The 25,499-nt window shown below is 49.3% G+C and overlaps 10 protein-coding genes across 10 annotated transcripts; 5 read left to right on the top strand and 5 right to left on the bottom strand.

The window, feature by feature from the left end:
* Positions 1-210: 210 nt before the first annotated feature.
* KD926_006999 (putative transcription factor SipA3) lies at positions 211-4,694 on the bottom strand (the record flags this gene model as incomplete). The annotated part of the gene is made up of 6 exons (XM_053100306.1): positions 211-1,190; positions 1,248-1,469; positions 1,525-1,611; positions 1,668-4,140; positions 4,204-4,567; positions 4,639-4,694. The coding sequence occupies 6 exons, from the start codon at positions 4,692-4,694 to the stop codon at positions 211-213; spliced, it is 4,182 nt and encodes a 1,393-aa protein (XP_052960679.1).
* A 429-nt stretch (positions 4,695-5,123) lies between these two features.
* Positions 5,124-7,028, top strand: KD926_006998 (KRI1 family protein; the record flags this gene model as incomplete). The annotated part of the gene is made up of 2 exons (XM_053100295.1): positions 5,124-5,301; positions 5,374-7,028. The coding sequence occupies 2 exons, from the start codon at positions 5,124-5,126 to the stop codon at positions 7,026-7,028; spliced, it is 1,833 nt and encodes a 610-aa protein (XP_052960678.1).
* Positions 7,029-8,572: 1,544 nt separating this feature from the next.
* Positions 8,573-10,143, top strand: KD926_006997 (putative mitochondrial ADP,ATP carrier protein (Ant); the record flags this gene model as incomplete). The annotated part of the gene is made up of 6 exons (XM_053100284.1): positions 8,573-8,623; positions 8,820-8,841; positions 8,961-9,037; positions 9,228-9,473; positions 9,529-9,906; positions 9,970-10,143. 6 exons carry the CDS (start codon positions 8,573-8,575, stop codon positions 10,141-10,143), a joined length of 948 nt encoding a protein of 315 aa, XP_052960677.1.
* A 468-nt stretch (positions 10,144-10,611) lies between these two features.
* Positions 10,612-11,433, top strand: KD926_006996 (uncharacterized protein; the record flags this gene model as incomplete). The annotated part of the gene is made up of 1 exon (XM_053100273.1): positions 10,612-11,433. One exon carries the CDS (start codon positions 10,612-10,614, stop codon positions 11,431-11,433), a length of 822 nt encoding a protein of 273 aa, XP_052960676.1.
* Positions 11,434-13,035: 1,602 nt separating this feature from the next.
* Positions 13,036-14,172, bottom strand: KD926_006995 (uncharacterized protein; the record flags this gene model as incomplete). The annotated part of the gene is made up of 1 exon (XM_053100262.1): positions 13,036-14,172. The coding sequence occupies one exon, from the start codon at positions 14,170-14,172 to the stop codon at positions 13,036-13,038; it is 1,137 nt and encodes a 378-aa protein (XP_052960675.1).
* A 1,704-nt stretch (positions 14,173-15,876) lies between these two features.
* On the bottom strand, positions 15,877-17,904 carry KD926_006994 (Hsp70 family protein; the record flags this gene model as incomplete). Its single annotated transcript, XM_053100251.1, has 7 exons — positions 15,877-16,299; positions 16,349-16,526; positions 16,598-16,701; positions 16,772-17,115; positions 17,168-17,234; positions 17,393-17,659; positions 17,836-17,904. The coding sequence occupies 7 exons, from the start codon at positions 17,902-17,904 to the stop codon at positions 15,877-15,879; spliced, it is 1,452 nt and encodes a 483-aa protein (XP_052960674.1).
* Positions 17,905-18,554: 650 nt separating this feature from the next.
* Positions 18,555-19,039, top strand: KD926_006993 (uncharacterized protein; the record flags this gene model as incomplete). Its single annotated transcript, XM_053100240.1, has 2 exons — positions 18,555-18,596; positions 18,767-19,039. The coding sequence occupies 2 exons, from the start codon at positions 18,555-18,557 to the stop codon at positions 19,037-19,039; spliced, it is 315 nt and encodes a 104-aa protein (XP_052960673.1).
* A 168-nt stretch (positions 19,040-19,207) lies between these two features.
* KD926_006992 (uncharacterized protein) lies at positions 19,208-20,281 on the bottom strand (the record flags this gene model as incomplete). Its single annotated transcript, XM_053100229.1, has 1 exon — positions 19,208-20,281. The coding sequence occupies one exon, from the start codon at positions 20,279-20,281 to the stop codon at positions 19,208-19,210; it is 1,074 nt and encodes a 357-aa protein (XP_052960672.1).
* A 664-nt stretch (positions 20,282-20,945) lies between these two features.
* On the bottom strand, positions 20,946-23,892 carry KD926_006991 (uncharacterized protein; the record flags this gene model as incomplete). Its single annotated transcript, XM_053100218.1, has 3 exons — positions 20,946-21,254; positions 21,310-21,777; positions 22,447-23,892. 3 exons carry the CDS (start codon positions 23,890-23,892, stop codon positions 20,946-20,948), a joined length of 2,223 nt encoding a protein of 740 aa, XP_052960671.1.
* Positions 23,893-24,335: 443 nt separating this feature from the next.
* KD926_006990 (uncharacterized protein) lies at positions 24,336-24,950 on the top strand (the record flags this gene model as incomplete). The annotated part of the gene is made up of 1 exon (XM_053100207.1): positions 24,336-24,950. One exon carries the CDS (start codon positions 24,336-24,338, stop codon positions 24,948-24,950), a length of 615 nt encoding a protein of 204 aa, XP_052960670.1.
* Between the last annotated feature and the right edge of the window lie 549 nt (positions 24,951-25,499).

Here is a 25,499-nt window from a genome sequence, read left to right as displayed (position 1 = left end):
GATGTTTGTGCCACCGAGCGGTATTAGACTGCGTATGAACTGCTCCTTGGATTGAATTATGGGAATTGTGATGCAACCAAAACTATTCACGCTGGGAGGAATATACAATGCGGTTCCCCTCAAAAGAAACCAATTTCAAACGGGGTATCGTTCAACAAAATCCCAAACAAGAGATAAATCAAACCGGCACATGCATCCTCCGCCGCCTGCCTATGAAACCTCGGATATCCGGTGGTCGCCAACGAGTTGTTCCTGTTCCCGCTGGCAACTCGTGCAGTATTGGTCGTACCATTGTCTGACGTCGCCGGAGAGGCCGGCAAAGATGGTCTGGCCCATGCGGTCTGCCTGCAGATCGACCTCGTCGCCAGCTTTGGTCTTGCCGAGAAGAACTTCCACCTGACGACATCGCCGCAGCTCTTGTCGGAGCCAGCGCTCCCATTCGTTCTCGATGACCTCCTTCTCGATACTGTTGACCACGCGGAGAGCCACCAAGAGATTGTGGCGATACAAGGCGAGCCGTTCGCGAGTCTGCTGCAGTCGTCGGGCTGCACTCTTGGTCATGGAGTCCCTCGAACTCGAGACACCGAGGGAGCGCGAGGCCCCGTCGCCACCTAGTGTCTGCTGATGGAAAGTAGCAAAGCACTCGCTTGCGTTATTGCTGGTCTGTCCAATTGTTGTGTTTGCAAGTGCATCGTCAATATCTCTTATGTAGATAGCTTTGCTCATGACCTGATCCGGGTGGACGCCTAGACGGGCCATGAATTTTTCGGCGTTTCGATCATGCCACCACTCATAGGCCTCCTGCGACGTGTAGAGTCCGTTCATGAACATGCTTGATACTAGTAACAGAAGGATTACCTTGTGCGCACTCGTAGTCTTCCATAACCACTGCAGGAGAGCAAACGTCCACAACATCACAGATGAAATGGCGCTCTCGAGGAACGAGACAAAGATCTCGTAGAGCAGCTGCACTAGCGTTCTTTGGGTTCGAGGCTTGCGAGGCTCGATTTTAAAATCCGGTTGGCCGGAGAATTGTGATACAGAACCCTGGCGTCCGACGTGGCCGAAGATGGTAATGGCCTTCTTGGTTCGACTGTGAGCCCCAAGCCTGCGCACCTGGTCACCAACCAAATCTAGTAGATCCAAGGCATCCTGTTCCAAATCACCCGTGGCTTGCTTGTCAATGACACCTAGGGATTGTTAACCTTGTTGTTTCAATGAACCATGTTATTGAGGTAGATACTCACTCTGCAGACCGCAAGGTGACCACAGCCATTCCACCTTCGTATAGATGGAAAGTTTACTCTTCCCTTTAGCTATGAAGGTGATGACAATTTTGCTGACCAGCCTGAACGACCGCTTGAAGGGCAGGTGCCATGGAGTTCGCTTATCCGTGACCACATAGCAGAGGTGATCATTTAGGACATCGATCAATTGATAATCGGAGATCTCTTTGCCCTGGGACCGTCCTGGATGATGTCAGATACCCTGTGGAAAACAAGCTTCGTACCTGGAGATACGTACCTAAGATATCGGTTGTCTCAATTTGATAATGCAAGTCCCTCCGTAGGTTGCGCGCTTCATTTCTGGTCCAAGGTCCTTGTTTGATGTCTTTTATGATTTGGTTAGCTGCGATCCGGGGCTTCAGACAGAATTAGGTATCCTACCTTGTGCCTTCCTCTGATGCAAGAGAAGCTGCCAGACTGCACTCTTGTCCCCGAAGAGAATATGGAAAGTCGCCTTGGGACTGATATCAAACTCCTTCTCAGCTGCTAGGTGTAAGTTCCCTTGGGGAACATATTGTACGGGCTGGGTAGGCAACCTGAACCTCGGCACATCCTTGCCGTTGACGGCCTTCTTGGAGTGTATGTCCAAATCCTTGTCAATGTAAATTGGAGCCCGGAAATCTCTTCCGGGGTGCTGGTCGGTGGTGCCTTCGCTGTCGGCTAGCTTGTCTTCTTGGGCAGCCACATCCTCCCAGCTGTCTACACTGGGAGTCCGAGTCAACGCATCCGTCTCCATCTTGGTGAGGGCCTTGAAGATGGCCTCCAAACCAAGTGGCTCGACGGCTGTAGAATCGTTGATCAAGAAATTCAGACGCCTTTGAAGGAGCTTCAGCGGCTCAAGGAAAGTCTTGACTGTGACTCGGCCGGGAGTGTCTTCGCCAGGAGGTGGAATGGTATGAAGGAACAAGAAGTCGCAGTCTCTTCCAGGAGCCGCAGTGACTTCTTTGATGCTTTCCAGAGAAACACTCGTGGTCAGTACCAGCCCATAATAATGACTATAGAAGTATATATCGCGTGTAGTCACATAGGCTCTTCCAGGGAATTCTTGCTGATCGTTTGGATTCCACGTAGCCCGGAACACCATGACCAGGGCTTCCTCTCTTTTGACATTGGGGAACAAAAGTCGGAATTGAGAATCCTGGATTTTGAGCTGCTGCGGATAGTAGCTGGGATACTCATGGATAACTCCCATAATTGCCTGCTGTACCTTGGCTGGACTTCCATCAAGACTCATTGTCTGTCGATGACGAGGGCCTGGAGCCGATGGTTTAGCGGGGTTTGGTCCAGCGGGGGTTTTGGCTTCTGATGTCTGATTCTGTTTTGATGAATCACTAACTGGCGAAGTTAGAGGGTGGCCCGAGTCCGTGTCCTGATGCGTTTCCGAGAGTCCCAATTTTTCTCGTTCCAGTCGATTTACGAAGCCCCAGTTGGAACTTCCCCACAAGTTTGCCATCATGCCGCTAGGCATGCCGCCCGTTTTGTCGGCCTGGCCTAATCCAAGTCCCCGTTCATTGCTAACAATCACGGCTGCTTTGCTCATGCTAGTAGGAGCTGGGGGATTGGCCAGCGTCGGTGGTGCCAAGGTTGTAGGAGATTCGTTGCCCCTGTTGATATCATTCTCCGGCGAGCCGTATGGGGTAGCAGTACCGGAGCCAAGAGCGGTGTGACTGGCGGAGATCAAGCTGGCTATGCCACCTCCAGCTCCAGGTATAGAGTTGGAGGGTTGCACCGTGTTGGATTTGCGATGAAGATCCAGTTTCTGGATGATACGCGAGGTGTGTTCTCTCGCCGAGCTTTCGGGTTCCAGGGAGGTCAAGCGCCTGTACGCGCCAAAATCACTGCTATTCCGGAGAGCGTTTGGATCTCTGTCTGGAAGAGGGAGCATTCCACCCCGCTCGGATGAGCCTTGTTCCTCGCTTGAGTGTGGGGTGAGAGAATCAGCCGGATCAGCGGCAAATTCGGGGGCCGGAGGAGACGAGATGGCAAACGCAGGATCTTGAATCGTGTCTTTGCCGGAAAGTGAAGGATCGGAGCTCGCTGGGCGCTCTAGAGCCTTACGTTTCGCGGCTTCAAAAGCCGCAATCCAATCCATGAGTTCTTTTTGCGTCTCTGCCTGAAGCACGATGGTGTTGCTCTTAGTCTTCACCTCGAAGCAAAAGCGGCGTTCCTCCTGGAAGGCCGGGCGAATGCTGCAGAGAAGGACACCTATTCTCTCACTTTCCTCAACTCCACCAGTGCGGGCTCCTTGTACAAGACAGCCAAAGATTCCATTCTTCAAGAAAACCCATCGCCTGACCCAGATTGTGCGTGTGGGCTTGCCTGAGAGAGTGCGCAGATTCACCCACCCTTGCTTCTCCGGCCTAGCCTCTGTCGTCATCTCGAGTGTCGACAAAGGGCGGGATCCAAGGTAGGGGACAGTCGAGATCGAGTAGTCCTCCAACTCACGCGATGGCCTTACGGCAACCTCCGCAGCTTCTTCGATCTGCTTCCTGGCAGACAGAAGTTCCCGCTTGGAGGACTTCTCGCTTCCCTCCATTTCATGAATCCAACCTTTGATACGATCCATCTCCTGAGCCCATTTCGTAAATGTCGAGCCATTGTTATTATGGAAGGTCTTGAACTCCCGCCATTGATCGAATGACACTCGGACCAACAACCTGTCGAGACTGTTTCGGACTTGAGGAGCCTGGACCGAAAAGTCCATCGACGCTTTGAGGTACGCCTTGCGGGCCTCATGGAGTTGGAAGGCATCTTCTCTTAGGGACGATGGTTCTTTCGACTTTGCTTGCGATGCATATCGGGACTGTAAGTAATCGTAATGTTTTTGCGCCTGGTCGAGTAGGCGGCGGGTCTCCTATAGTGGGGTAAGACTTTGACGGGCGTATGTTGTAAGCATGAATGACACTTGTCAGTTTACCTTAAAATTCCGCAAATCTTCCTGTATGAAAACTCTGATGGGCTCGGAAACGAGCGATTCTATCCGTTTGGAGGTGGATACCAATCCGTTCCATAGATCCCTCGAGCTGTCACCGCTCCTTCTCATTGACAACAGTGTGTAATCATGGTCGAGCACGGCTTCGGAGACCACCAGGGGGTTCATAGAGTAGGATAGAAACGTGTTCACAATTCCCTCCATGGCTGCAAGCTCCATCGAGAGCTTGGATGCGGCCTTCGCGTATCCATCGAGCCATCTTTCGAGGAATTCGATCTGATCGGAGAAGTGGAGTGTGGTGGCACGAAATGTCGGCGAATCGAGGGCAGCCTCCTTTAAACCTACTGGACTATACGCAAATGTCAGATCCAAGCACTTCTCCTGGTTCTTCCATTAAGGGCAATCATTCGAGCGACTTACACCACGCTGACAAGCTTCCCAACCTGGGGTAATGGCTTCTGCGGCTGAGTCGACATCTAGTGTATGTCTCCGGCCATACACTGACGCGAACAAGGGGTAACGACAGAAAGACGATCAACTAGGGAATTCGAAGGGAGATAAGAAATGAAAAATAAGGAGAACCGAAAGCAGGCCGTGAGATATGTCAGATGGGGAGAGAGGGTCATGGACCAGGAAGCTTTCAGCGCCCGGCCTCGAGCTATACGGGGACTCGACCAGGCCCGCGCATGATCTAATTGGCTACGTCAGTGACTTGTCTTGAAGCCTGGTTTCTCAGGCAGCATCGTCGGGCCTGGTCGGGCGGTGAAGACGGGCAATTTTTTCTGCCGGTCGCGGCCATTTTTTTTCTCTTTTCTTGGTTCTATGAAGAAAGCGCAGTTACCACTCTGTTTCTTACGCAAAGGCACTACCATTCAATTAAGTTGTGTCTTTAAATCACAGCAGATATGGAGCCTCCAACTAAGAAGTCGCGCAAGCTTCTTGATGATGACAGCTCTAGCGACACTGGAGATGAGTCTGGCGGAGTTTCAATCAACAACCAGGCCGATGGCTTCAATTTCAAAATCAACGAAGAGTATGCCCGTCGATTTGAGCATAATAAGAAGCGGGAGGAAATCCAGAGATGTGAGTGCTCATGATATTCTCGTACAGGCTGTATGAATGATGGCGTGCTAACTTGGACTCCGTCCTCTATAGTGGAAACAAAGCTAGGCAAAGACTCGAAAGGCCGCGATGGATCGGGCTCGGAGGACGAGTCATCATCTGAAGAGGAAGACGAAGATGGAGAGCTGGCAACTACCGCACTTGACCAAGAGATCATGGCAACCCTGAAAGCGATTCGATCAAAGGATCCCCGAGTTTACGACAGTAACGTCCAATTCTACGCCGAAGAAGATGCAAATGCCAAGCCGGAGGATGGGGAGAAGAAGAAAGAGAAATCCATGACTCTTCGAGATTACCACCGGGAAAACCTTCTGAGTGGTAACCCCCTACCAGAGGATGACACCTCCGATGCGCCTAGAACATATGCCCAGGAGCAAGCAGACCTGAAGAAATCGATTGTCCAGCAAATGCATGCCGCGGCCGACGATGAGGATCAGTCTTCGAACAATGAAGCAGAGGATGAGGACTTCCTTGTGCGCAAGTCAGCACCTGAACCACTCCCCGAGTCCAAGAAAACCAACAAGCTCGACCTTGAGAACGCGGACAAAGACCCGGAAAGTTTCCTGTCAAATTTCCTTTCTGCAAGGGCTTGGATCCCGGCCGAGAGAGCAAACCATCAACCTTTTGAGTCTGATGATGAGGAGGAAGATGCGCGAGCGGAGGCTTTCGAGGAGGCATACAATTTCCGCTTCGAGGACCCTAGCAAGATCAACACCCATCTGATTACTCACTCTCGTGACCTAACAAACAAGCAATCCGTTCGTCGGGATGATACGAGCGGCAGAAAGAAGATCAGGGATGCTGAACGCCAAAGAAAGGAGGAGGAGAAGAAACAGCGGGAGACCGAAAAGAATCGGTTGCGCAAACTCAAAACAGAAGAGCTCCAAGAAAAGGTCAACAAGGTCAAGGAAGTAGCAGGACTTCGCGCATCTCAATTTACCGACGAGGACTGGGCCAAGTTCTTGGATGGCGCTTGGGATGACAAAGATTGGGAGAAGGAAATGCAGAAGAACTTCGGCGAGGAATACTACGCGGAGGGCGACGAATTTGGCGGCGACGGCGAGAGCAAGAAAAAACACCCCAAGAAGCCTACCTGGGATGATGACATTGACATCACTGATCTTGTCCCGGATTTTGAAGACGACGAAGAAAAACCCGCATCGGATGCTGAGATGGAGGATGCCGATGACGCCGGTGAAGGCGCTTCCAAGAACAAGAAGAGCAAAGCCCAGGAGAAAAGGGACCAGAAGCGCGAGGCTCGCAAGGATCGACTTCGCATTGACGAGGCCGTCGACCGCAATTTGGACCTTGACGCGGCCCTTCTTCCGGGCGCGAGCAAGAAGAACACCGGGCATTTCCGCTACAGAGAAACGTCTCCCCAGAGCTTCGGCTTGACGGCACGGGACATCCTCATGGCTGACGACACTCACCTTAACCAGTTCGCCGGTCTGAAGAAGCTTGCATCATTCCGCGACGCCGAAAAGAAGAGCAAAGACCAGAGGAAACTGGGCAAGAAAGCTCGGTTGAGGCAATGGCGCAAGGATACTTTTGGTACCGAAGATGGGCCCGAGTTCTCCTTCGGTGGTGAGAAGGTCGCCGAGAAAGACGATGCCGCTGATGGCGACAACGTTGATATCCGCGAAGGGGAGCCACGAAAGAAGAAGAGAAAGAGGTCCAAGAAGAACTAAGTACGAGGAGGGTTGTTTCATTCCATTCATGCGTCTAGGTTGCTGTAAAGAAGTCCGTGTTGGAATTTGTATAATGAGATGCTCTGAGATTCAATCGTCTCTTATTTCTTTTGGTCTTTTGCTGTGTAGAGACTGAAATAACAATCGGTAAATTCCGCAGTCGGGTTCCATGCAAAATGTGGAAGATCTAGATGCTTCTGGCAATCCGCCAAACCTTCGCTAAAGGCAAGTTCCGAAGATATCGTACTAAGCGGAGGATTCCTTGATATCGGCCATAAAGATCACGTAAAATCAATGATAAAAGGGCCTATTCTGACCCCTGGTTAGTTGATCAAGCAATTCAATCAATTCAATCATTTTTTAATCGTTTTTGGCCACTTCGGCAGCCTACCCCTGGCATAGAAATCGTCTATACAAAAGAACCAAACCCGCCAAGACAGATGGAATATATATCTGGAGAGCAACGAGGCCAAGGGAGACGTTTCAATCACGTGCCCCACCTCCTGTTAAAGCGGCAAGGCGGGAGTGCCGGAAGAGACCCAGGAAATCACGGGATGGAGGAAGGACAGCCGAAAGAGCCGACGCTGCCAGGAATTATTGTGGATTGTTTATTTTGGTGATTTTTATTGTCCATGCTCCAGTCTAATTTTAATTCCCATTTCATTATTTCTGGCCATTATGATTGACAGGTTTTTTTTCTTAAAAAAAATCTCATTCAGAAATCAGATTAACCACAATATGGAGTAAAGAACTAACTGTTCCGGGTAAGTTCGAGGAAGACAAAGTGACGGCGAACCAGTCAGAGGAAGTGCAAATTTGCCATCGGGTACTCGGGACCAGAATGTCTGGAAGAGAGGAGAGATTTCCCCGAGTCTGTCGCCGCGGCAGCAGAAGAAGAGAGGTGTCCAGTCCAGTCCAGTCGCGGTGGGTGTGCGTGTGAGCGGAGACGGCGAGGCTCCAGCGCTGGTTCGGTCAAGCCGGGGGGGAGAGGAACCTCCCTAGACGGGCGGAGTATTCAGTTCCGTATTCAAGGGATGGGGGTTGGAATTGCATACTGAGTAGAGCGACACACCGAGGGTTCGTAGATAATCCCTGGGAATTGAGGTTGGGTTGGAATTGGAAGTTTTCCTGAATTTTCCCTCTACTGTGTTGTCTTCACCGATTATTCCCAGCATCTCACGTCCTTTACTCCGTACAGCAGTCGGGAAGGCATTTTCTGGGAGCAATCGGGAGATATCGGCTCTCGTTGCCTGGGCCAGCATTAGCGCCGGGTCCGGTTTTTTTTTTCCTTTTTTCTTTTTTTTGCCTGCAAAATAAAAAAATTTCAGGCCAGGAAAACTCAAACTAAAAGGTCTTAGCGTCTCCGCTCGCTTCTTCCCGCTTACAAGAGCCCTTCCCTCGCTATTTTTTCTCCCCTTCCCCTTCTCTCTTCTCTCTTTCTTTCTTCCCCATCCCTTTTGAAGTGTCCTGTTTTCGTGACACTCTCATCAATCCATCTCCTCTCTTTTTGTTTCTTTTAGTTCTTGTTCTTCACAGCCGTCATCATGGCCAAGGGTGACGTTAACCAGGCCGACAAGTCGGTCATGGGTATGCCCGTAAGTTGCTACTCGCCCTCGTCGCCAGTCCGGGATCCTAGGTCACGCGCCCTGTCCGACCCAAATCGAGTCTTTGGCATCTCTCGAGGATGCAAATTCTTTATTTGGCGGTTGAAGATGGGTTCATGAATCTGGGAATTTTCGGATTTGGCAATTGGTATTTTGGGGAATGCTCGACTAACAAATTTTTCTTCAGGGCTTCGTCGTCGACTTCCTGAGTATGTCCATCCATTGAACAGGTGTTCGGTTGATAAGCCTTCAGCAATCAATCAACGCCTGAAAGGCACCAATATCTTTGCCTTGTTTGCGATCATGTCAACTAACTGACTACTTCTAGTGGGTGGTGTTTCCGCTGCCGTCTCCAAGACTGCTGCTGCCCCCATCGAGCGTATCAAGCTCCTCATCCAGAACCAGGTTGGTATTTCCCCAATATCCATTCGAGAAAGGGGTGAATGCAAAATCTTTCGAAAAATGTGCCATTCGACGTGCCATTTGGGGTCGACGACCTGCTTTGACCGGAAATGGCTTATCGCGAAAATTTTTTTTCAACCCCTTTCTTCGACCTTGCCTGGTGTATGCAGACGCTAATACAGCTTTCTTATAGGATGAGATGCTTCGCGCCGGTCGTCTCGACCGCAAGTACAACGGTATCACCGACTGCTTCAAGCGTACCGCCGCCTCCGAGGGTGTCGTCTCCCTGTGGAGAGGTAACACTGCCAACGTCATCCGTTACTTCCCTACCCAGGCTCTCAACTTCGCCTTCCGTGACACCTACAAGTCCATGTTCTCCTACAAGAAGGAGCGTGATGGATACGGCAAGTGGATGATGGGTAACCTTGCCTCCGGTGGTGTACGTATTCCAGCCTCCAATAATATCCAGATGACATGTCTAACCGATAATCCAGGCTGCTGGTGCCACTTCCCTCGCTTTCGTCTACTCTCTCGACTACGCCCGTACCCGTCTTGCCAACGACGCCAAGTCCGCCAAGGGCGGTGGTGACCGTCAGTTCAACGGTCTCGTTGATGTCTACAAGAAGACCCTCGCCTCCGACGGTATTGCCGGTCTCTACCGTGGTTTCGGTCCCTCTGTTCTTGGAATCGTCGTCTACCGAGGTCTGTACTTCGGTATGTACGACTCGGTCAAGCCCGTCCTCCTTACCGGATCCCTCGAGGGCAACTTCCTGGCTTCCTTCCTGCTCGGCTGGACTGTCACCACCGGTGCCGGTATCGCCTCGTACCCTCTTGACACCGTCCGTCGTCGTATGATGATGACCTCCGGTGAGGTAAGTAAAACTTTTTAGTCCCCATTCCGATCTCAATGAACGGACATTGATCTCTCTCCACAGGCCGTTAAGTACAACTCTTCCTTCGACGCTTTCCGCCAGATCGTCGCCAAGGAGGGTATGGGTTCCCTCTTCAAGGGTGCCGGTGCTAACATCCTCCGTGGTGTCGCCGGTGCCGGTGTCCTGTCTATCTACGACCAGGCCCAGCTCCTCCTCTTCGGAAAGAAGTTCAAATAAGCGATTGATTTAGTTCAATTCGCGTCACATCCACGTGAATTATTGGGGTAGGGGGTGACCATCGCTTGGCGTAACTGCCAGGTGACTGGTAATGATGAGGAAGAACTTAGAGATATGCGTCAAGAAGAGTGGAATTGGTAAAAAAAGTCTTGCGCATAGAGTGTGATATTTCCTCTTGTACCAGTTGTATTTTACTGCCTGCAAGCTTATTTCTTTTTTTTTTCTTTTTCAACTGTACCTCTTGCCTCGTACGAAACCCAATCCTCGTGTCTTTTGGGATTTGTTGTAGAAAATTCTGCTCGGTCACATGGCCTCTTTGTCACGTGCATGCGATGACGTTTTCACTCCCCTTGTAAGGTGAAGCTTCCTGGGAGCTCCCTTGCTAAGGTCTACTACTACTGTACTTGCTTCCTCAATCGACATAGCCTGGTTCCAATTCACCATTGAGTATTCCATCTTATCAACACCATGTCTTCCACTCCCGGCGAAGCGACTCATACTCCAACTTCATCATCGGCCTCGCCATCCGATCCCCAAAACGAGCAGCAGCAGCAGCAGCATCTCCCACCCTCTACTATAGCTGCAACTACCTCCGCACCACCCCAGTCTACCCCCACCGCTCAACCAGGAAGCATACCCTCAGTTCCAGCTCCAACGGGGATCCCAGCACCAGAAGAGCCAACGCTCGCGCCCACCAAAACCACCACCGAACCCACCAACACCAGCAGCAGCACCACCTCGCCTCCCGCTCCCCAACCCGGCGCTCAACCCGAACCGCTACCTATACATCCCATCGATATTTCGGCTAACACTACATCTCCTACTAACCAAGGAGGACATGGCCTACCTTCGACGATTCCCCCACCCCCTAAGGCTGGCGAAGGACCACCCAACCCGCAGCCCGGCAGACTCCCTCTACCAACACCCACGGCGGCACCCACAGCGGCACCCACAGCACCTCTCGATAACAACGCCAGTAGTACCCACGGTTACATGAACAGCTATCCTGCTGCTACCACACACCCGTTTCAACTCCAACAATCCCCCAACTCCACCACCACACCTTACGCCTCCGTCTACCAAGCCCCCACGCCTGTCTCCACCAGCCTCCCGCTACACCATCAGACCGGCAGCACAGGCATGGTCGACGCCGACGACGACGCAGGATTAGGTAGTTCCGCGTCTGGGTTCATGGAGAGTGCCAAATCGTGGGTTTCCAGTGCGGGAAGTAAATTGGCGGAGGTGGAGGCTGAGGTTTGGAAACGGATTAATGATGCTCATGATAAGTGATATTAGATTGAGTATAGGTTTAGGTAATGGAGTTGGTTGGGTTTTCTTTTTGGATAGGTAGGGATGGGGATGGGAATGGATGAGAGTTTGAGGTCTTTCAAACAATCTGGGGAGATGGTTTTGTTTGATCTGTTTCTGTCTCTACCTCTCTCTTTGTTTTCTCTAATCAAAATCTGGGTTGGTTTGCGTTGCGTTACTTGCATAGGTTGAGTAATGGAAGGTCAGGTTGGGCTAGGTTAGGTAGATAGGCAGGCATTGCATGTTTCCAAATTCCAACGTGGAGGCAGTTTTAGTAGGTTATATTGGATTGGATTGGACCAAGCTTGCATGAATTGCTTGATGGGTTCTATTCAAGCATATATGTATGTATGAATGAATGAATGAATGTACAAGGTTACTGAAAATAGACACCCACAAGGGTGCCGTAAAGGCGAAGGGGTTTGATTTCATTCAACGGTGAAGAATAATTTCACCAGGGGCAAATAAAAACCAAATAAATTCATAATGCCTTGTTTTCATTAAAAAAACATACACCAATGCTCAGGTCAATAATATGGTTGTACTGTCGCACGCACATATGTAGGTAGGTTGGTGGTATAGTGGACGAGAAGTCGGTGAGAGATAGATCAGTCAGAATTAATCCTCTCAAGGTGAGAGGTATGAGGTATAAAACAACACATACGTACTGTACATACATAGCTGCATACATACTATGGAGTAAACCAAACCAAATTAAATTAGATAGCAGCTTTGACAGGTCATGAATAACTAGTTGTTAACCATATGTAATTGCACGAGTACGGCCTGTAACCATATACTACTGCATGCATACTCCCAGTCCCTCCCTGACGCCTCTCTGGGCATGGGTTTTATTTATGGGGATTTATTTGCTAGGGCTTGATTAACGTAGTCACGGTGGAGGTGGTGGAGACTATGTTTCAATTTCAGAACAATCAATCATACTCCCTGCAAAGGATGAGGTAATAGGAATATGGGTTGTATAGAACTAAATTTCCTACGTATGATGGGCGGTCAAACAGAAGTGCTCGTGATGCCAAGGCAAATGATTAATTTCTATCTTTAGTTCAGCCCGAGAGTCTCGCTCTCAGGTCTGAATGCCATGAATCTCGGTCCCTGCCAAATGATATGGACAAAAGCCCCCCATGCGAACCAGCATGTTAAATGCACCCGGTTTTCGACTCGCGATGGGGAGCATGAAAGAATTGCAAGATACAACGAAGGGTATGTCGTGGTAAGATGATGAGTAGAGAGGTATTACATCAAACATGATGGATAGGTCGTTTGGTGTTAGGTTTTTTTTCCCGTTCAAAAGAAAAAGGAAGCGCCCAGTCATAGACATGGTGGATGCGTCATGCAAAAACAGTAGAGGATATGTTCAATATAGGGATTCCGGGTAAAACGCCTACCAAATCCCAATGCGTCGTAAGCCAGTCGAGCCAGTCGAATATACTGGCAATGTATCAGATAATCGTTGCGAAAAAAGTTATACGAGAAGTGAATGGGAAAAAAAGTATAAGGGGGAAAGAAAAGGGGTAAGAGAAGTAAAAGTTGTTGAATGGACCAGCCACGAGAACTCATTGCTCACATCGAGCCAAGTCGCAACAACGCTTCGACAGCGACACGTTCTTCTCTGTCCTTGACGACGCCGTCTGGTAGAGAGAACCCTAGCTGTTGAATGGGTATATTTTGTGGCGCTGATTTCGCCAGCGAAGACGAGACAGGCCCGCCCCCTCGGAGTTGCGGAGACGGGTGCTTCCCATGAACAAAACCGCCTCCGCCGTTGAGTGATTGTGCACGAAGCGCTGCTGCGCCTATCTGCGCCCAATCTTCCTCGTCGGTCACGTCCTCTTCGCCCCAATCCTCGTCTGGGATTTCGTCGTCCGGCGCCTCTGAAGAAGAGCAATATTCACGCTCGTCCCCATCAAGGGACATCTTATCCGCTTCGTCTTCTAGCATACTGATATCCCCAGGGACGCCGTAGTCTCGTTCCGTGTAAGATAAAACGGCGAAGTCGCCAGCGACGCTGGAACCGTATGGTTGTAGACTATCCCGTTTGACTGGGATCTGCATGGCCTTCTGTGGGAAGGAGTTCGAGAGACTAGATGGAGGCGACAGGTTCGGGTGCTGTGCACCCCGTAGCGGCTCACCGCGGCGCCGTGCATCCCACCGACCCCATCCGACTTTCTCGAACACGATCTCGCTTTTCGCACCACTTCCCTTGTCGCAGGTCGCGCGGCTCTCCAACGCGGCCACGACTAATCGCCGCGCTTTGGCGGGAGCAATCATGGAGAAACCGGGAACCGACGTGGTTAAATAACCCATAATGTGTCGGATGGCCAGCGGACCATGCTGTAGCATGATGTTTGGAAGATGGTACTGGGCTAGCATCTCCGGGCTGATGGCCCCGGTGCTATCAACATCGCCGGGCGAGAGATGCTGGCCGCGACTGACCGCATGTTGGGCGACATCGCCCAGGTCAATATCGGAGTCGAACTGCGACGTGGCAAAGGGAGGCGAGCCCGGGAGGTTGTCCCGTCGTTTGAAGGCTTGCGGGAGAAGGGTCGGAGAGATAGAGTTGGGGGGAGTCGGCAACAGGGCCGGATGACGGGAGGCATCGCCATCGCCGGCGAAAGCCGAACGAGGCTTGGGGATATCGACAGAGGCCGTCTTGCCCGCAAGGGCCATGGCAATGCTAGAAGTAGTGATCGGGGCAGCCATGATGGATTGATTATGGGAGGGGGAAATTAAGTAGTCCCTGGTGAGGTGGCCAAATGATAACCTGTTTCGATCAATGTCGCCTGAGTCAGAAGGGGACCGGCCAACCAAACAGCGCGACGCAACCACGGATGAAGGGATGACTAACAGGGAGTGAAAGTAAAGAACAAACAAATGGAATGAGGCGTGGGTGAGACAGACAAAGAAAAAAGGACTCGGAGTAGAAAAAGCAACGGTCTCCGAACGCAACAAAGGATGCGGTCAGACTCACGGGATTCAAGAGACTGGGAGAGTTCCAAAGAGAGTCGAGATCGCAGTCAAGGCAGGAAACTGCAGCGTGAATGCGATGCGATGCGATGCGACGCGCTAACAAGGTACTAGTAGCTAGTAGACGCGGGAGTTGGATCTGGCGAAGCGAAGACAAGAGGACGTCAAGTTCGACCGGAAAGAGATAAGAAAATCCACGGATGAGTTAATCTGGGAAGGAAGACGGAAGAAGTCTGGAGCAGATGACAGAGATGAAGAAGAGTAGTTTAGTTTAGGGGGCAAGAGAGGGCAAGAGAGGAGAAGGAAGAGGGGAGGGGCAGCAAGTAAGGAGGGCCGTCAATAATAATCAAATAATAATAAAAATAGCGATAAGAATGGAATGTCAGGTGCGACCTCGTATTGTTACCTGGAGGGTACTTGCGCCAGAGGTATCACTTTGCAGGCAGAGTGCGGCATTGGGTACCGGAGATGCAGGTATCCTGGCATTAGGGATTATCTAGGAAGGTCCGAGAGGCGGGCAGGTGTGTGACCTTTAAGACTTCGACTCTTTTACGGAGTATACTACCTATGGATACCTTATCGCAAGATACTCTGTAGGTACGAGCCCCGTCCAGGATGACCCGCCCCATAACGACCACCAAAACCGGGTGCGTACGAGCAAAGTTGGCGCGTGGCCCCCTTGATTGGCCGTCGGGGGAAGGATCCGCGGCCACCGGCGCCGGGAAGTTCCGGGGCTGTCCACTTCGCGACGGAGCATTACCGTACCATACGCGGTCGGTATTGACGATGGCAGGTACTCCGGAAGTACTCTCTATCTATCAGAGTAAGTATGAGCAGTACACTGAGTACATCCTGTGTACCCTGTACAGACTGTGGAGGGTCGATCATGTTCCACAGCCATGAATCTTCCTCTGCAGGCAATCAAACCACACTGCGCAGCCTCGTGCCCGCCATAAACTTTCCACCAATTCCCGGCGGCGACGGCACGTGGGGGTTCGTTGACACTGACTGGCCTGAGGCCGCTCGTCAGGAACCCCCCATGGCTTACTTAAGAGGTGGGCTGGGCTGCCTTGTCGTCATCTGGCGGGGACTCTACACTTCTCCTCTTTCTTTTCCTTCACTTTGATCTTGGGAAACCGAGCTTGGATCATTTCCCATTATTTCTCCTTGTCGTTCTCCCCGTCCATCCGAATTTTCTGACCTCTTTCCCCCCTCTGTGCCTAAAACGGGCGGAATTATTGGCAGTTCTGAAGTCTGAACCGGACTGATCGGGGTGGGGGAGAATAAATCCCGCAGCAGACTCCGTAGTCCGTACATACAAAGACGCGGGGAACGGACCAAAATCAGAGTTCAAAAACCAGCTGTGAATGGGATGATACACTCTTCTAATACAGGACTACTACTAACCAAGCCACGCCGGGGGACGATTCCCAAAGAGATTCAGAACCCATTCTGCATGTTGACTTCTACCTCCCCAATCCGGCGCCCCAGGGCGAACGCGTGAAGAGTGATCCATCCGTCGCTGGCCGGTATAGTCCAAATGACCTTCACTTCCAGACAGTAAAAGACCTCGTCTCCGACTTTCTGGTGCCAGAAGTATTCCAGGGCGGCCCCGTCGAAATTCAAGGTGAGGAAGCGATCGGTCCGGCACGCTGCGCGTATATCGCACTGTGTTAATGGAAACAACCCCGCCAAAATCAGAATCAGTTCTCGGGGATACTTAAATCGACTGTCTAGTTGCGCCGGGGGGTCACCCGAAGCGTCATTCTCGCAAATTGCGATGGTAACTATGTCAGGATCATTACTTCCATGGCAAATCTTCACCGTCAAGCACCCTTGATGAGGGACGCTGAATCCTTTGTCCTGCAAAGAGTTAGTATAGGTTAATGGGGATGGGAATGAAGCAGCAAACCTTCGGAAGGAACCAGACAGGACGGCCAAAAATTGGAGGCACTTGCAATGGCCGTCGCTCAGCAGGTGAAAGCGGTGGAAGCTCTCTTGAAACCAAGCCAAAATTCCTGGGAGACTTGGGTGACTGGTTGAGTCCCCCGAACAAGTCTCGCCATACGGCTCCATGTGCAACCGCTTCTCTATAAGGGAAGAAGGGTGAATGAGTCATACACGGACTGCGACTGGTAATAGGAATCAAGGTTATACTTACGTAACAGGATAAATCGAATATGCCAGGTCTTGACGGAGCATAAAATTCTTCACCTCCTCTTGAACATGGAAAGCTTTGCTAAGCCCCCCGGTCAAAAGAATTTTCTGCATAGCAAGTCAGTCTAATGCATGACTTTGATTTTGGATAAGACAAATGAGGTGGAGGAGAACGTACGATGGCGCTGGGATTGGAGATTGCCATGTTATTCAATTGCTGGAGTAGGGTGCTCAGGACAACATTGATAACAGGCCTGTATGCGCCCTGCACATCGTGAGGATGAAATGTGAATCGAGATCGTCTCCGATCGTACACTGCAGGGTTGGCGTTGCGAGCCACAGTTTGCAGTGGAACTGTTACTGGGTCGCGCTCAAACTTGGCCTTGTCTCTTCTGATGACTCGCATCAGCTTGCCTGTCGGTCCACGAAGCTCTTCATTCAACTCGTTGACCGACTGGCCGAGCCCACGGCATAGGATATTGTACAGCTTGTAATCAACATCGGCAGCGCCGCATCGAATCGCTGCCACTGATCAGTAGCATGTCCATTTGAACTTCTGTCTCAAGGAACCTACCTGTGAAAGCGAGTTGCTGACCAGCTAAACTTGGATTTGCGCTTTGAATGAAAAAAGCGGCAAAGTTCTGTCAACTACATCAGCGTGCCTAATCATCCAGGTTTCTTCATTCCAACTAATCGTAGTGCCCCCACCGGCGTCGCAAACTCGAACGATGTCGCCGGGCTACCGAATCGATAAGTGAGCGGAAGACACATAATGCATGTTGTATAGAATCAAACCAACCTCGAAGGACTCAGAATGGGTATTGACATAATACGAAGCAGCAGATTCGGCCTCAGTGATGAAATAGATCGTGTCTACGTCTCGGCTGAGAAAACCAGCCCCATTGATTGCCTCCAGCATGCGCATGCGAGTGGGGTTGGACCAAGTTGCTGGTAGAGTGAACCAGAACTGGATTGGCGGAACAGCGCTTCGAAAAGATTTTCCGGCCAAAAAGGCGAGGAATTCGGTGTAGAGTCGCTTTAGAAGATCCGAGATGATTTCCACAGGCTAAGAAGAAGAAAACGCGTGGGTATAGACTAACGCGAAGATAAACCGAGAGATTCTTAAGAAGTGCTCGAATGCGCTGCAAAAGTTCGTAGGCTTAGGGGTCATCACCCTCCATTTGGCGGGGGGGGGGGGAGGGAGTGTCTTTTTATAAGGGCTTGATGCCTGCCTACTTGTACCTGAATGAATAGGCCAGCCCTGATCGGCCTTCCAGACTGACTTTCCATTTGTTTCAGGCCCTGAAGCATTTTGTGGCCGACGTTTCTGACGATGCATCCACCTTGGAAAACGGAGGTTTCGATGGCGGAATGAAAGATGAGGGCGCCCAAACAAAGAAAAGTCCCAGGATTTCTTCTGCCCTACCGCCTCCATTCTGCTTTTATCCCCTATCTCCAAGTTTGCACCCGTTTAGCTACGGGATCAAAGCCTCATTTGCCAGTGCGAACGGTTGTCACCGACTGGCCCAAGAAGGGAAAGGGAAAAGACGACAATTTAGCCAACAGACAAGTGACGGGGAAAAAGAAAATGTCTTCGCCTTCTGGTAAGTCCAGAAGAATGCTTCCTCTCAAACAACCGCGAAAGGAACCCCTTTGGCGTCAATAGTACTGGCCGGTGAAGGCGCAGACGGGCAAAACGTTTTCCAGTCAGGTTGCATGTCTGACGGAGATTGTCTTAAGAGAGGCCTTGTTCTGGTTGCTGACTGACTGGGACGGCGCACCAGCTCCATTGGAAAGTTTCCTCAACAAAGACTGCGCTATTTTCGGCTTGTAAGAGGGGAGGGGAAGGACTTCGCTCTCTTCCTCCCTCTCTTTCTTGCTCCTTGGACCCTCACCCTCTCTCTTCTCTTCTCCGTTCCAATTACCTACCTCCCGAACTCTCGCATCCCCTTCGCTTCACAATGCCCACCACCAGATCAAAGAGAAGCAAAAGGACGAAGAAGGTGAGTTGAGAGATAAATCACACTCTAGCTTTGTTGCTCCAAGGTCTAACTAACAAGCCTATCAGGGACCTTCCCCCCCCTCCTGCAGAATCTTCTACTTCGAAGATACCGCACGACGAGCCCATCACGTTTAGAAATATGATGAGTACTCTAATCAATCCTGATAAAAGCAGGCCTTCCACAACATATTTAAGGCCGAGGATCGCGACACCTTATTGAAACACGTATTCACCACCATGAAGGCATCCCTGGAAGATGTGCAGGGGAAAGTCAAAGAGTGGACTGGAAAATGGATATTACCTTCGCTTGAGGAGTTATCAGATGATCAAGAAAACAGGATTATCACTGAGCTGGAAGGAGTTTGCCTGCAGGAAGACTGGGACATTCTTCAAAGCGAGCTTTCTGTGTCCTCTCGCGAGCATTTTGGGAGGGCCGTGGCCTAGGCAATGATCTATAAAGTGATATTGTTGGCCGTCTCTCTAGGCGTAATTGCTAGTAATGTTACCCATAGGAATATCGAATGATGAAGGTCTCCTATGTAACTAGCGGTCACATACGGTTGACACACCCCCTCAGCGGTCAATGTTGAAATGAGCGCTGCATATACCCATTTAGTCATGAATAAGATCCTTGATGTTGACCAAATTGAGCATCTTCACAAATTCTCGGTGTTTTTGAACTGGGAGAGCCTTCGTGAACCCATCTGCAGTCATTTGGTTGGTAGGAATCCATTTGACTTGAAGTCTCCCTTCTTGAACCTCTTGTCGAAGCCATGATCTGTTGATATCAACATGGCGTAACTTGCTCCGTTGGGCAGTATCCTTGGTAAGCAGATCGATAGTCTGCCTGTTGTCACAATAGATAGCAAACGAATGACCTGGATCAAACTCCAATGATTTGAAGACTCTGCGCCACCAATATGTTGCTTTAGCAGCTTCTGCAAGTGCCACATACTCTGCTTCAGTAGTTGACGTAGTGACTGCGCGTTGTTTGCCCGATTTCCATTCAATTGGACCTCCAAATAGCTTGCAGAGATATCCTCCAGTACTCTTCCTATCTTCATTATTAGCAAATGAAGCATCACTTGCAGTAATGTAGACCTCGTCTGCATGCTCGCTGGCGCTGAACTCAAGTGCTAGATAGCGGGTGTCATAGAGATAAGCAATAACTCGATTGATTGCCTCTATATGACTCGGCGAAGGGTTCTTTGAGAATCTCGATAGTTCGTTGACTGCTAGGGCTGCATCAGGCCTAGTAATAATGGTTGGAAATAGAGCGGAACCAGTTTTCTGCTGATATTCATGGATTCGACCTGGTGTAGCTTGCTCTTCATTGGGAAGTAGTTCGATATTCGTACGTAGAGGCGTTTCAGGCCATCTAGTCAAGTCGTTAAGGTGAAATTTTGCAGCCATTTGCTCCATGTAAGCATCTTGGCAAAGCCATAGCTTCTTATTCGGTCGATCTCGAATAACTCGAATGTTCAGAAACCATGCAACTTCTCCCATATGTCTTAGCTCATAGCGAGCCGCTAGGGCAATTTTGAATCGTTTTGCCTCTGCGCGGGCTTCTGGGGTAGGCCGATTGATAATAATGATATCATCCACATAGAAAAGGACTAGTAAGTTGGCACTTATAAAGAGACACTCTTCTTCAGGGATAGATTCAAGTCCATATTCTTGAAGCATTGCGGACAGCTCTTTCTGCCATAGTCGAGGCGATTTTCGAAGGCCATATAGTGCTCTTAAGACCTTCCAGATCTTTCCTGGTTGCTTGAATCCTCTGGCATCCTTGCATATACCACCTGATCCAAAAAGGCGTTCAAAAATGCATTAACTGCATCTTTTTGGTCTGTATCAAGATCAAATGCAGTAACTAAAGCCATTAAAGTTCTGAAGATCCTCGCGGAAGCTGTTCCTGCACGATTTTCTTCTGTTGATCGTGCCTGAAGATCTCCTCGTACACAAATTCGTGCCTTAGCCTTGAGATAGTTGCCATTTTCGTCGAATTTATAGGTAAACACCCATATAACTGGCAAAATCTCTTGATCTGCAGCTTCACTGATATTGACAACTTTAAAAGTGTCTTTCTGTTTCAATCCTGCATGTTCTTTGCTTGCAGCAAGGATGAAATCATCCTTCAATGGATGCTTAAGCAGTTCATTCCAATTTCGCGGTAGTAGGGGTAATTCAGATCGATGAATTTTCCTGTTCACGACTGCAGTAAATGCTGCGTGAAGAGCATTCTCTGATGCTTCAGGCAGTTTGATAGTTTGTACAAAGCTTCCATATTCATAGTTCGAATCTCGATTTGCTCGACGTTCACGTTTGCCTTCAATAATCAATGATTGATCTAATCCTTCTCGATTTCGTCTTCTGATTGGCCGTGCAGCTGCCTCAGAAGGTTGAGATTCCTGAATCCCACCCCCTGAGCGTGATACTGGCGTCGGAGTAGTATCGCGATCAATATCTCCTTCCGTAGCTGCTTGCGTAGCTTCTTCGAGCGATTGAAGCAACCACTGGCTTGGTGAATCTGTTCGATCTGCTTGATCTGTTCGATCTGCTTGATCTGTTCGATCTGCTTGATCTGTTCGATCTGCTTGATCTGTTCGATCTGCCTGATCTGTTGTAGTGTCGAATTCCCATGATCCTGGCATTGAAGCTGGAGTTGATTCCGGGGTAAGATAAGGTTGTGGGGCTTGGCCAGGTGACCTAACCTTATTCTGACAGCTCTGAGCATTCTGATTGGCTGAACTCTGACCGCTCTCTACGGCAGAATCATTGGCCACCCCCTCAGGTGTCATTTCAACTTCATCCCTAATCTCCAACGGTTCCCATTCATCATGTCGGTTGATTTCGGTCGTTTCAATTGGTGGAAATGGCGATTCCTCCACAATCTCATCCTCCAAGAATGGTTGATTCGGATCATAAAGCTTTGATTCATCAAATATAACATCCCTCGCTGTTTCGATTCGTTGCTTACTGGGGATCCAGATAAGCCATATGTTTGAGGCTTTATATCCGACTAAGTAGCCCCCTAACGCTCGCGGTTTCGTTTTCAGTGTCTTGTTTTTCTGATTCAATGACTGATCTCGTACGTAGGCTCTGCAGCCAAACGTATACAGGTTTGCCATATTCGGACGTTTCCCGGTAGCCTTCTCGAACGGCGTTTTCCATCCCAATGTCTTTGTCGGTATTCAATTCAGTATATATGCTGCTGCGTTCACCGAAACTGGCCACATATCAAGCGGTAACCTTGCCTCGATCGTCATATGCCTTGCTCGCGAGATTAAAATACCCCCTGAGCGTTCTGCAGGGCCGTTCTGCTCAGGTATCGCAACTACAGATGTCTCATGAATGATACCTTCTAAGTCAGTAAAAGTATGAAAGTCTCTTCCAAGAGTCTGTTCATTATCTGACTTGTAAAATTGCACTTTCATCTTGAACTGGCGTTCAATTAAAGAGACTAGATGCACTGCAGCATCTACACAACCATTTTTCTTTGCATGCGTGTATGCAAAGTGCATATGGGTAAATTCGTCATAAAAATGCGTACACCAACGGTCTCCGTTCCATGCCAAATTATACTCGATAAGGTCAAAATGAACCCTCTCAAATGGTCGAGTTACTCGGGTTGCTGGTCTTCGAGAAATCTGACGTGGAGCGCTTGAATATCTGCATGTTTCGCAGTCCTTGAGTGCTTCAAAATTATCGATTTGAATACCCTCAACAGCTTTCGGCAGATGTCGAATAGCTTCATGATTTAGGTGACTGTATCGCTTGTGCCACCTATCTGCATTTCCTGCTAATTTCAAAGGTTTAGCGGAGTGCTTAACATGGGGATTCGACCTCACTGAATAAGCATCCTCATTGGTCAATTCAGAATTCTGATCTCTGCTGTTTTGCTCCATGACCCAAAGTCCTTGATATTCTGCAAGCCTGAAGATCTCTCTGCCGTTTTTCAATACTCTATCTCTCGCAAAGTCCCATATATAGCCTGCCCGCTTCATGCGACTTGCTGAGACGATATTAGTATGAAAACCTGGCATATAGGCTACCTCATGCAGAGATATCAAAACATCCTCGGTTCCTTTGCAGTTTGGTGATATTTCAACTACTCCAGTACCCTCAATTGGTACGGTAGTGTCACCAGCACGCAGAAAGTCCCCTGTGCCCTGTTTCAACTGTTTGAACCTTGCTTTATCGTTGCAAATATGCACTGAGGCACCCGAATCTAGGATAAAACTATCCTTCAGCGAAATCTCTGTTGCAGAGAATCCTACCGATATAGCAGCCATAGCATGTTCCTCCTTGGCTTGCTTATTCAGTTCTATTGCTTTCTTTAACATATTGTTTCTTCCACCCGGGGTCTTCAGGATATCATCGAATTTCGTCCTGATCTCTGGATCTTCCACGAAGCCTGCCTTTCGCAATGATTTGACCACGTAGGGGCATTCTTTGAAGAAGTGTTTCTTGCCACATGCGCACTTCGGTACAAATTTTGTTGTATTTGACTGGTTCGATTGGTTCGATTGGTTTGATTGATTTGACTGATCCGGAATCCCGGTTCCTTGAAGCGTTGGATTGGCAGCGAATGCAACATTCAGGTTAGTATCTTGATAGAGTACTTCATCTGATAGATACTCTCGGTAAGCTGCTATCGTTTCCGTGATCGTCTGGCTCTTATATTCTTGCTGATGCAATAGGTTTCGTCTGATCATGACCCATTCCTTTGAAGTTTTCATAACTGCACCTAGGAAGTCTCTGATCACATACATATCCTGCGATTCAGGAAGATCATGGTGTTTCATTCCATAATAAGCGCTTTCGAATTCGGTAAGCCAATTTTCGGGATTTGATTGTTTAATCGGCGTCGATCTAGCTCGCTGATAGCGTCGAATAGCCATCATCTTGAGCTCATCGTCATTGGGAACAAATTGCTTTTTCAAAGCATTTAAAACCTTGTACGGTGACTCCCGGTTGTTGATATAAAAGTGCTTCAGTAAAACACTTATTGAATTGTGGATAGCTTCGCTGATCGCAGCGACTCCACGTTCAATTCGTTGGTATCGGTTGTATTTGATCTCAAATACCTTGATCTCTGCAGATGTTGCTGTATCTGCAGGAATCTCCGGTTCCTTAGGGATTTGTTCTAGCTCAGCCTCTGCCTTGCTAGGATCAATATATCCCCATACTTTGCCTAATAAGGCAATCGATTTTATGTCTTCAATCCAACTCTGCCAGTCATCCCTTGTTCTCAAGGTGACTGAGACCTTCGCGGCGGAGTGACGTTCCAACATATCGGAATTTTCGATTCGATGATTCAGCAATTCAACGTCTAGGTGACGTGACAGCTTCAGAGGAAATTATCAAATAGAATGTTGATAGAGGACCGGGCTCATAACTGTTGGCCGTCTCTCTAGGCGTAATTGCTAGTAATGTTACCCATAGGAATATCGAATGATGAAGGTCTCCTATGTAACTAGCGGTCACATACGGTTGACAGATATTCACAACCTTCTACCAAAACCCGTTTTGGTTCTGTGATGGCAAGATGTACCCCGAAATTGATGACGTTGATCCCTTAATTACCTAGGCAATGGCACATCTTTATGATCGGTTTTTTGTGGGTATGTGAGCTCATCGCCCACCTTGCCATCTCATGTGTTGTATGATATGTGTTGCTAACATTGCCTCCTTGTTTATTCCTACAGACAATCCTGAACTCGCCATACTCTGGGGAATGCAACTTTGTCGTCTCATGTTCAACAAGCCCGGAAGTAAACACCATAGTGCCGTGACTTTGTCGCTGTTCGAGTACGACGAAAACCGCCTTGCTCCATGCCGAACGCTTGCTGAACAGCTGATGGAGAGCGAACCTTTTCAATGGCTCCTTGCCGACGCACCTTTCGTGTTCAATCAAGAGTGGCGGATAATTTCTTTTTCTAGGGTTATTGATTTCGCCGCCGGTGTAATCGCCCAAGTAGAGGCTGCATACGGGGGCCATACCGTGTTTTACCGTCTCCCTGAGCTGGAGGCTGCGTACAGCCAAAACAGGTGCGACGTCATGGGCCATATGAAACTGCACGAATTTAACTGCGGACCCGACGAGGAGACCAACTTTGAGGGACGACGCCTCGTGCTTATTGTTCGCCCGGCAATCGCTACTATGCTTTCGCCGATGCGTAAATGGTTTGGCCATGATAATAAAACCCTCGAATTCATTGGTCCCGCAATGGTTCTGGCCGGGCGTGAAGTACCGGTCAGTGAAAGGGACATCAAGAAAGACGATGGGAATAGTGAGGCCGGTGAAAGCAACGTCTCGGGCCCCAAGGCAGAGGGCAAGAAGCGTAAATAGGTGGTGATGGTGGCTGCTTCTCTCTCCCTTTCTCTCCCCTTTTTCTCTCCTTTTCTTTTTTTCTTTTTTTATTCCCCCGACTCTTTATGTTTTGCTGTCAGTCGTTCCTTGTGCGTTATTGTTTCGGGATCTTTACCATCAGCCTTTCTCCCCTCACTGTTTTCTCATATATAGATCTCTGTTCTCTTTTATGAACTTATGTTCTTGCTCTATCAAAACATATCCTCTACCGACAATAGTTCTTACAGTCTGTACACGCTATTCATTTCATATCGCTGAGCGGTGAGCCCCAAAGAATGCATAATCATGGATATAAGCACCGTCCGACAAAAAAGTCGAGGCCAGCCAACCCGAAACATGTCTCGAATGAGCAGGCAAGACTTGTACCTTATCTCAAGGACCACGAAGACAGCCCCTCTAGGCGATGAGATTTGCCGTAATTTTGCATATGTGCGATTACGCGGATTCATGAATCCAGTTCTAGTTTCGAGCCGATTGAAAGAAGATGACGATTCAACAAAGCTAGTCAATTTCTCCAGAATCAAAGAA

Source organism: Aspergillus affinis, assembly GCF_023601865.1.
Source record: "Aspergillus affinis strain CMG 70 chromosome Unknown NODE_3_length_628324_cov_86_750800, whole genome shotgun sequence".
NCBI classification, from domain to species: Eukaryota; Fungi; Ascomycota; class Eurotiomycetes; order Eurotiales; family Aspergillaceae; genus Aspergillus; species Aspergillus affinis.
The sequence above is the reverse complement of the archived record's forward strand: the minus strand, read 5'-3'. Positions and strand labels throughout refer to the sequence as shown.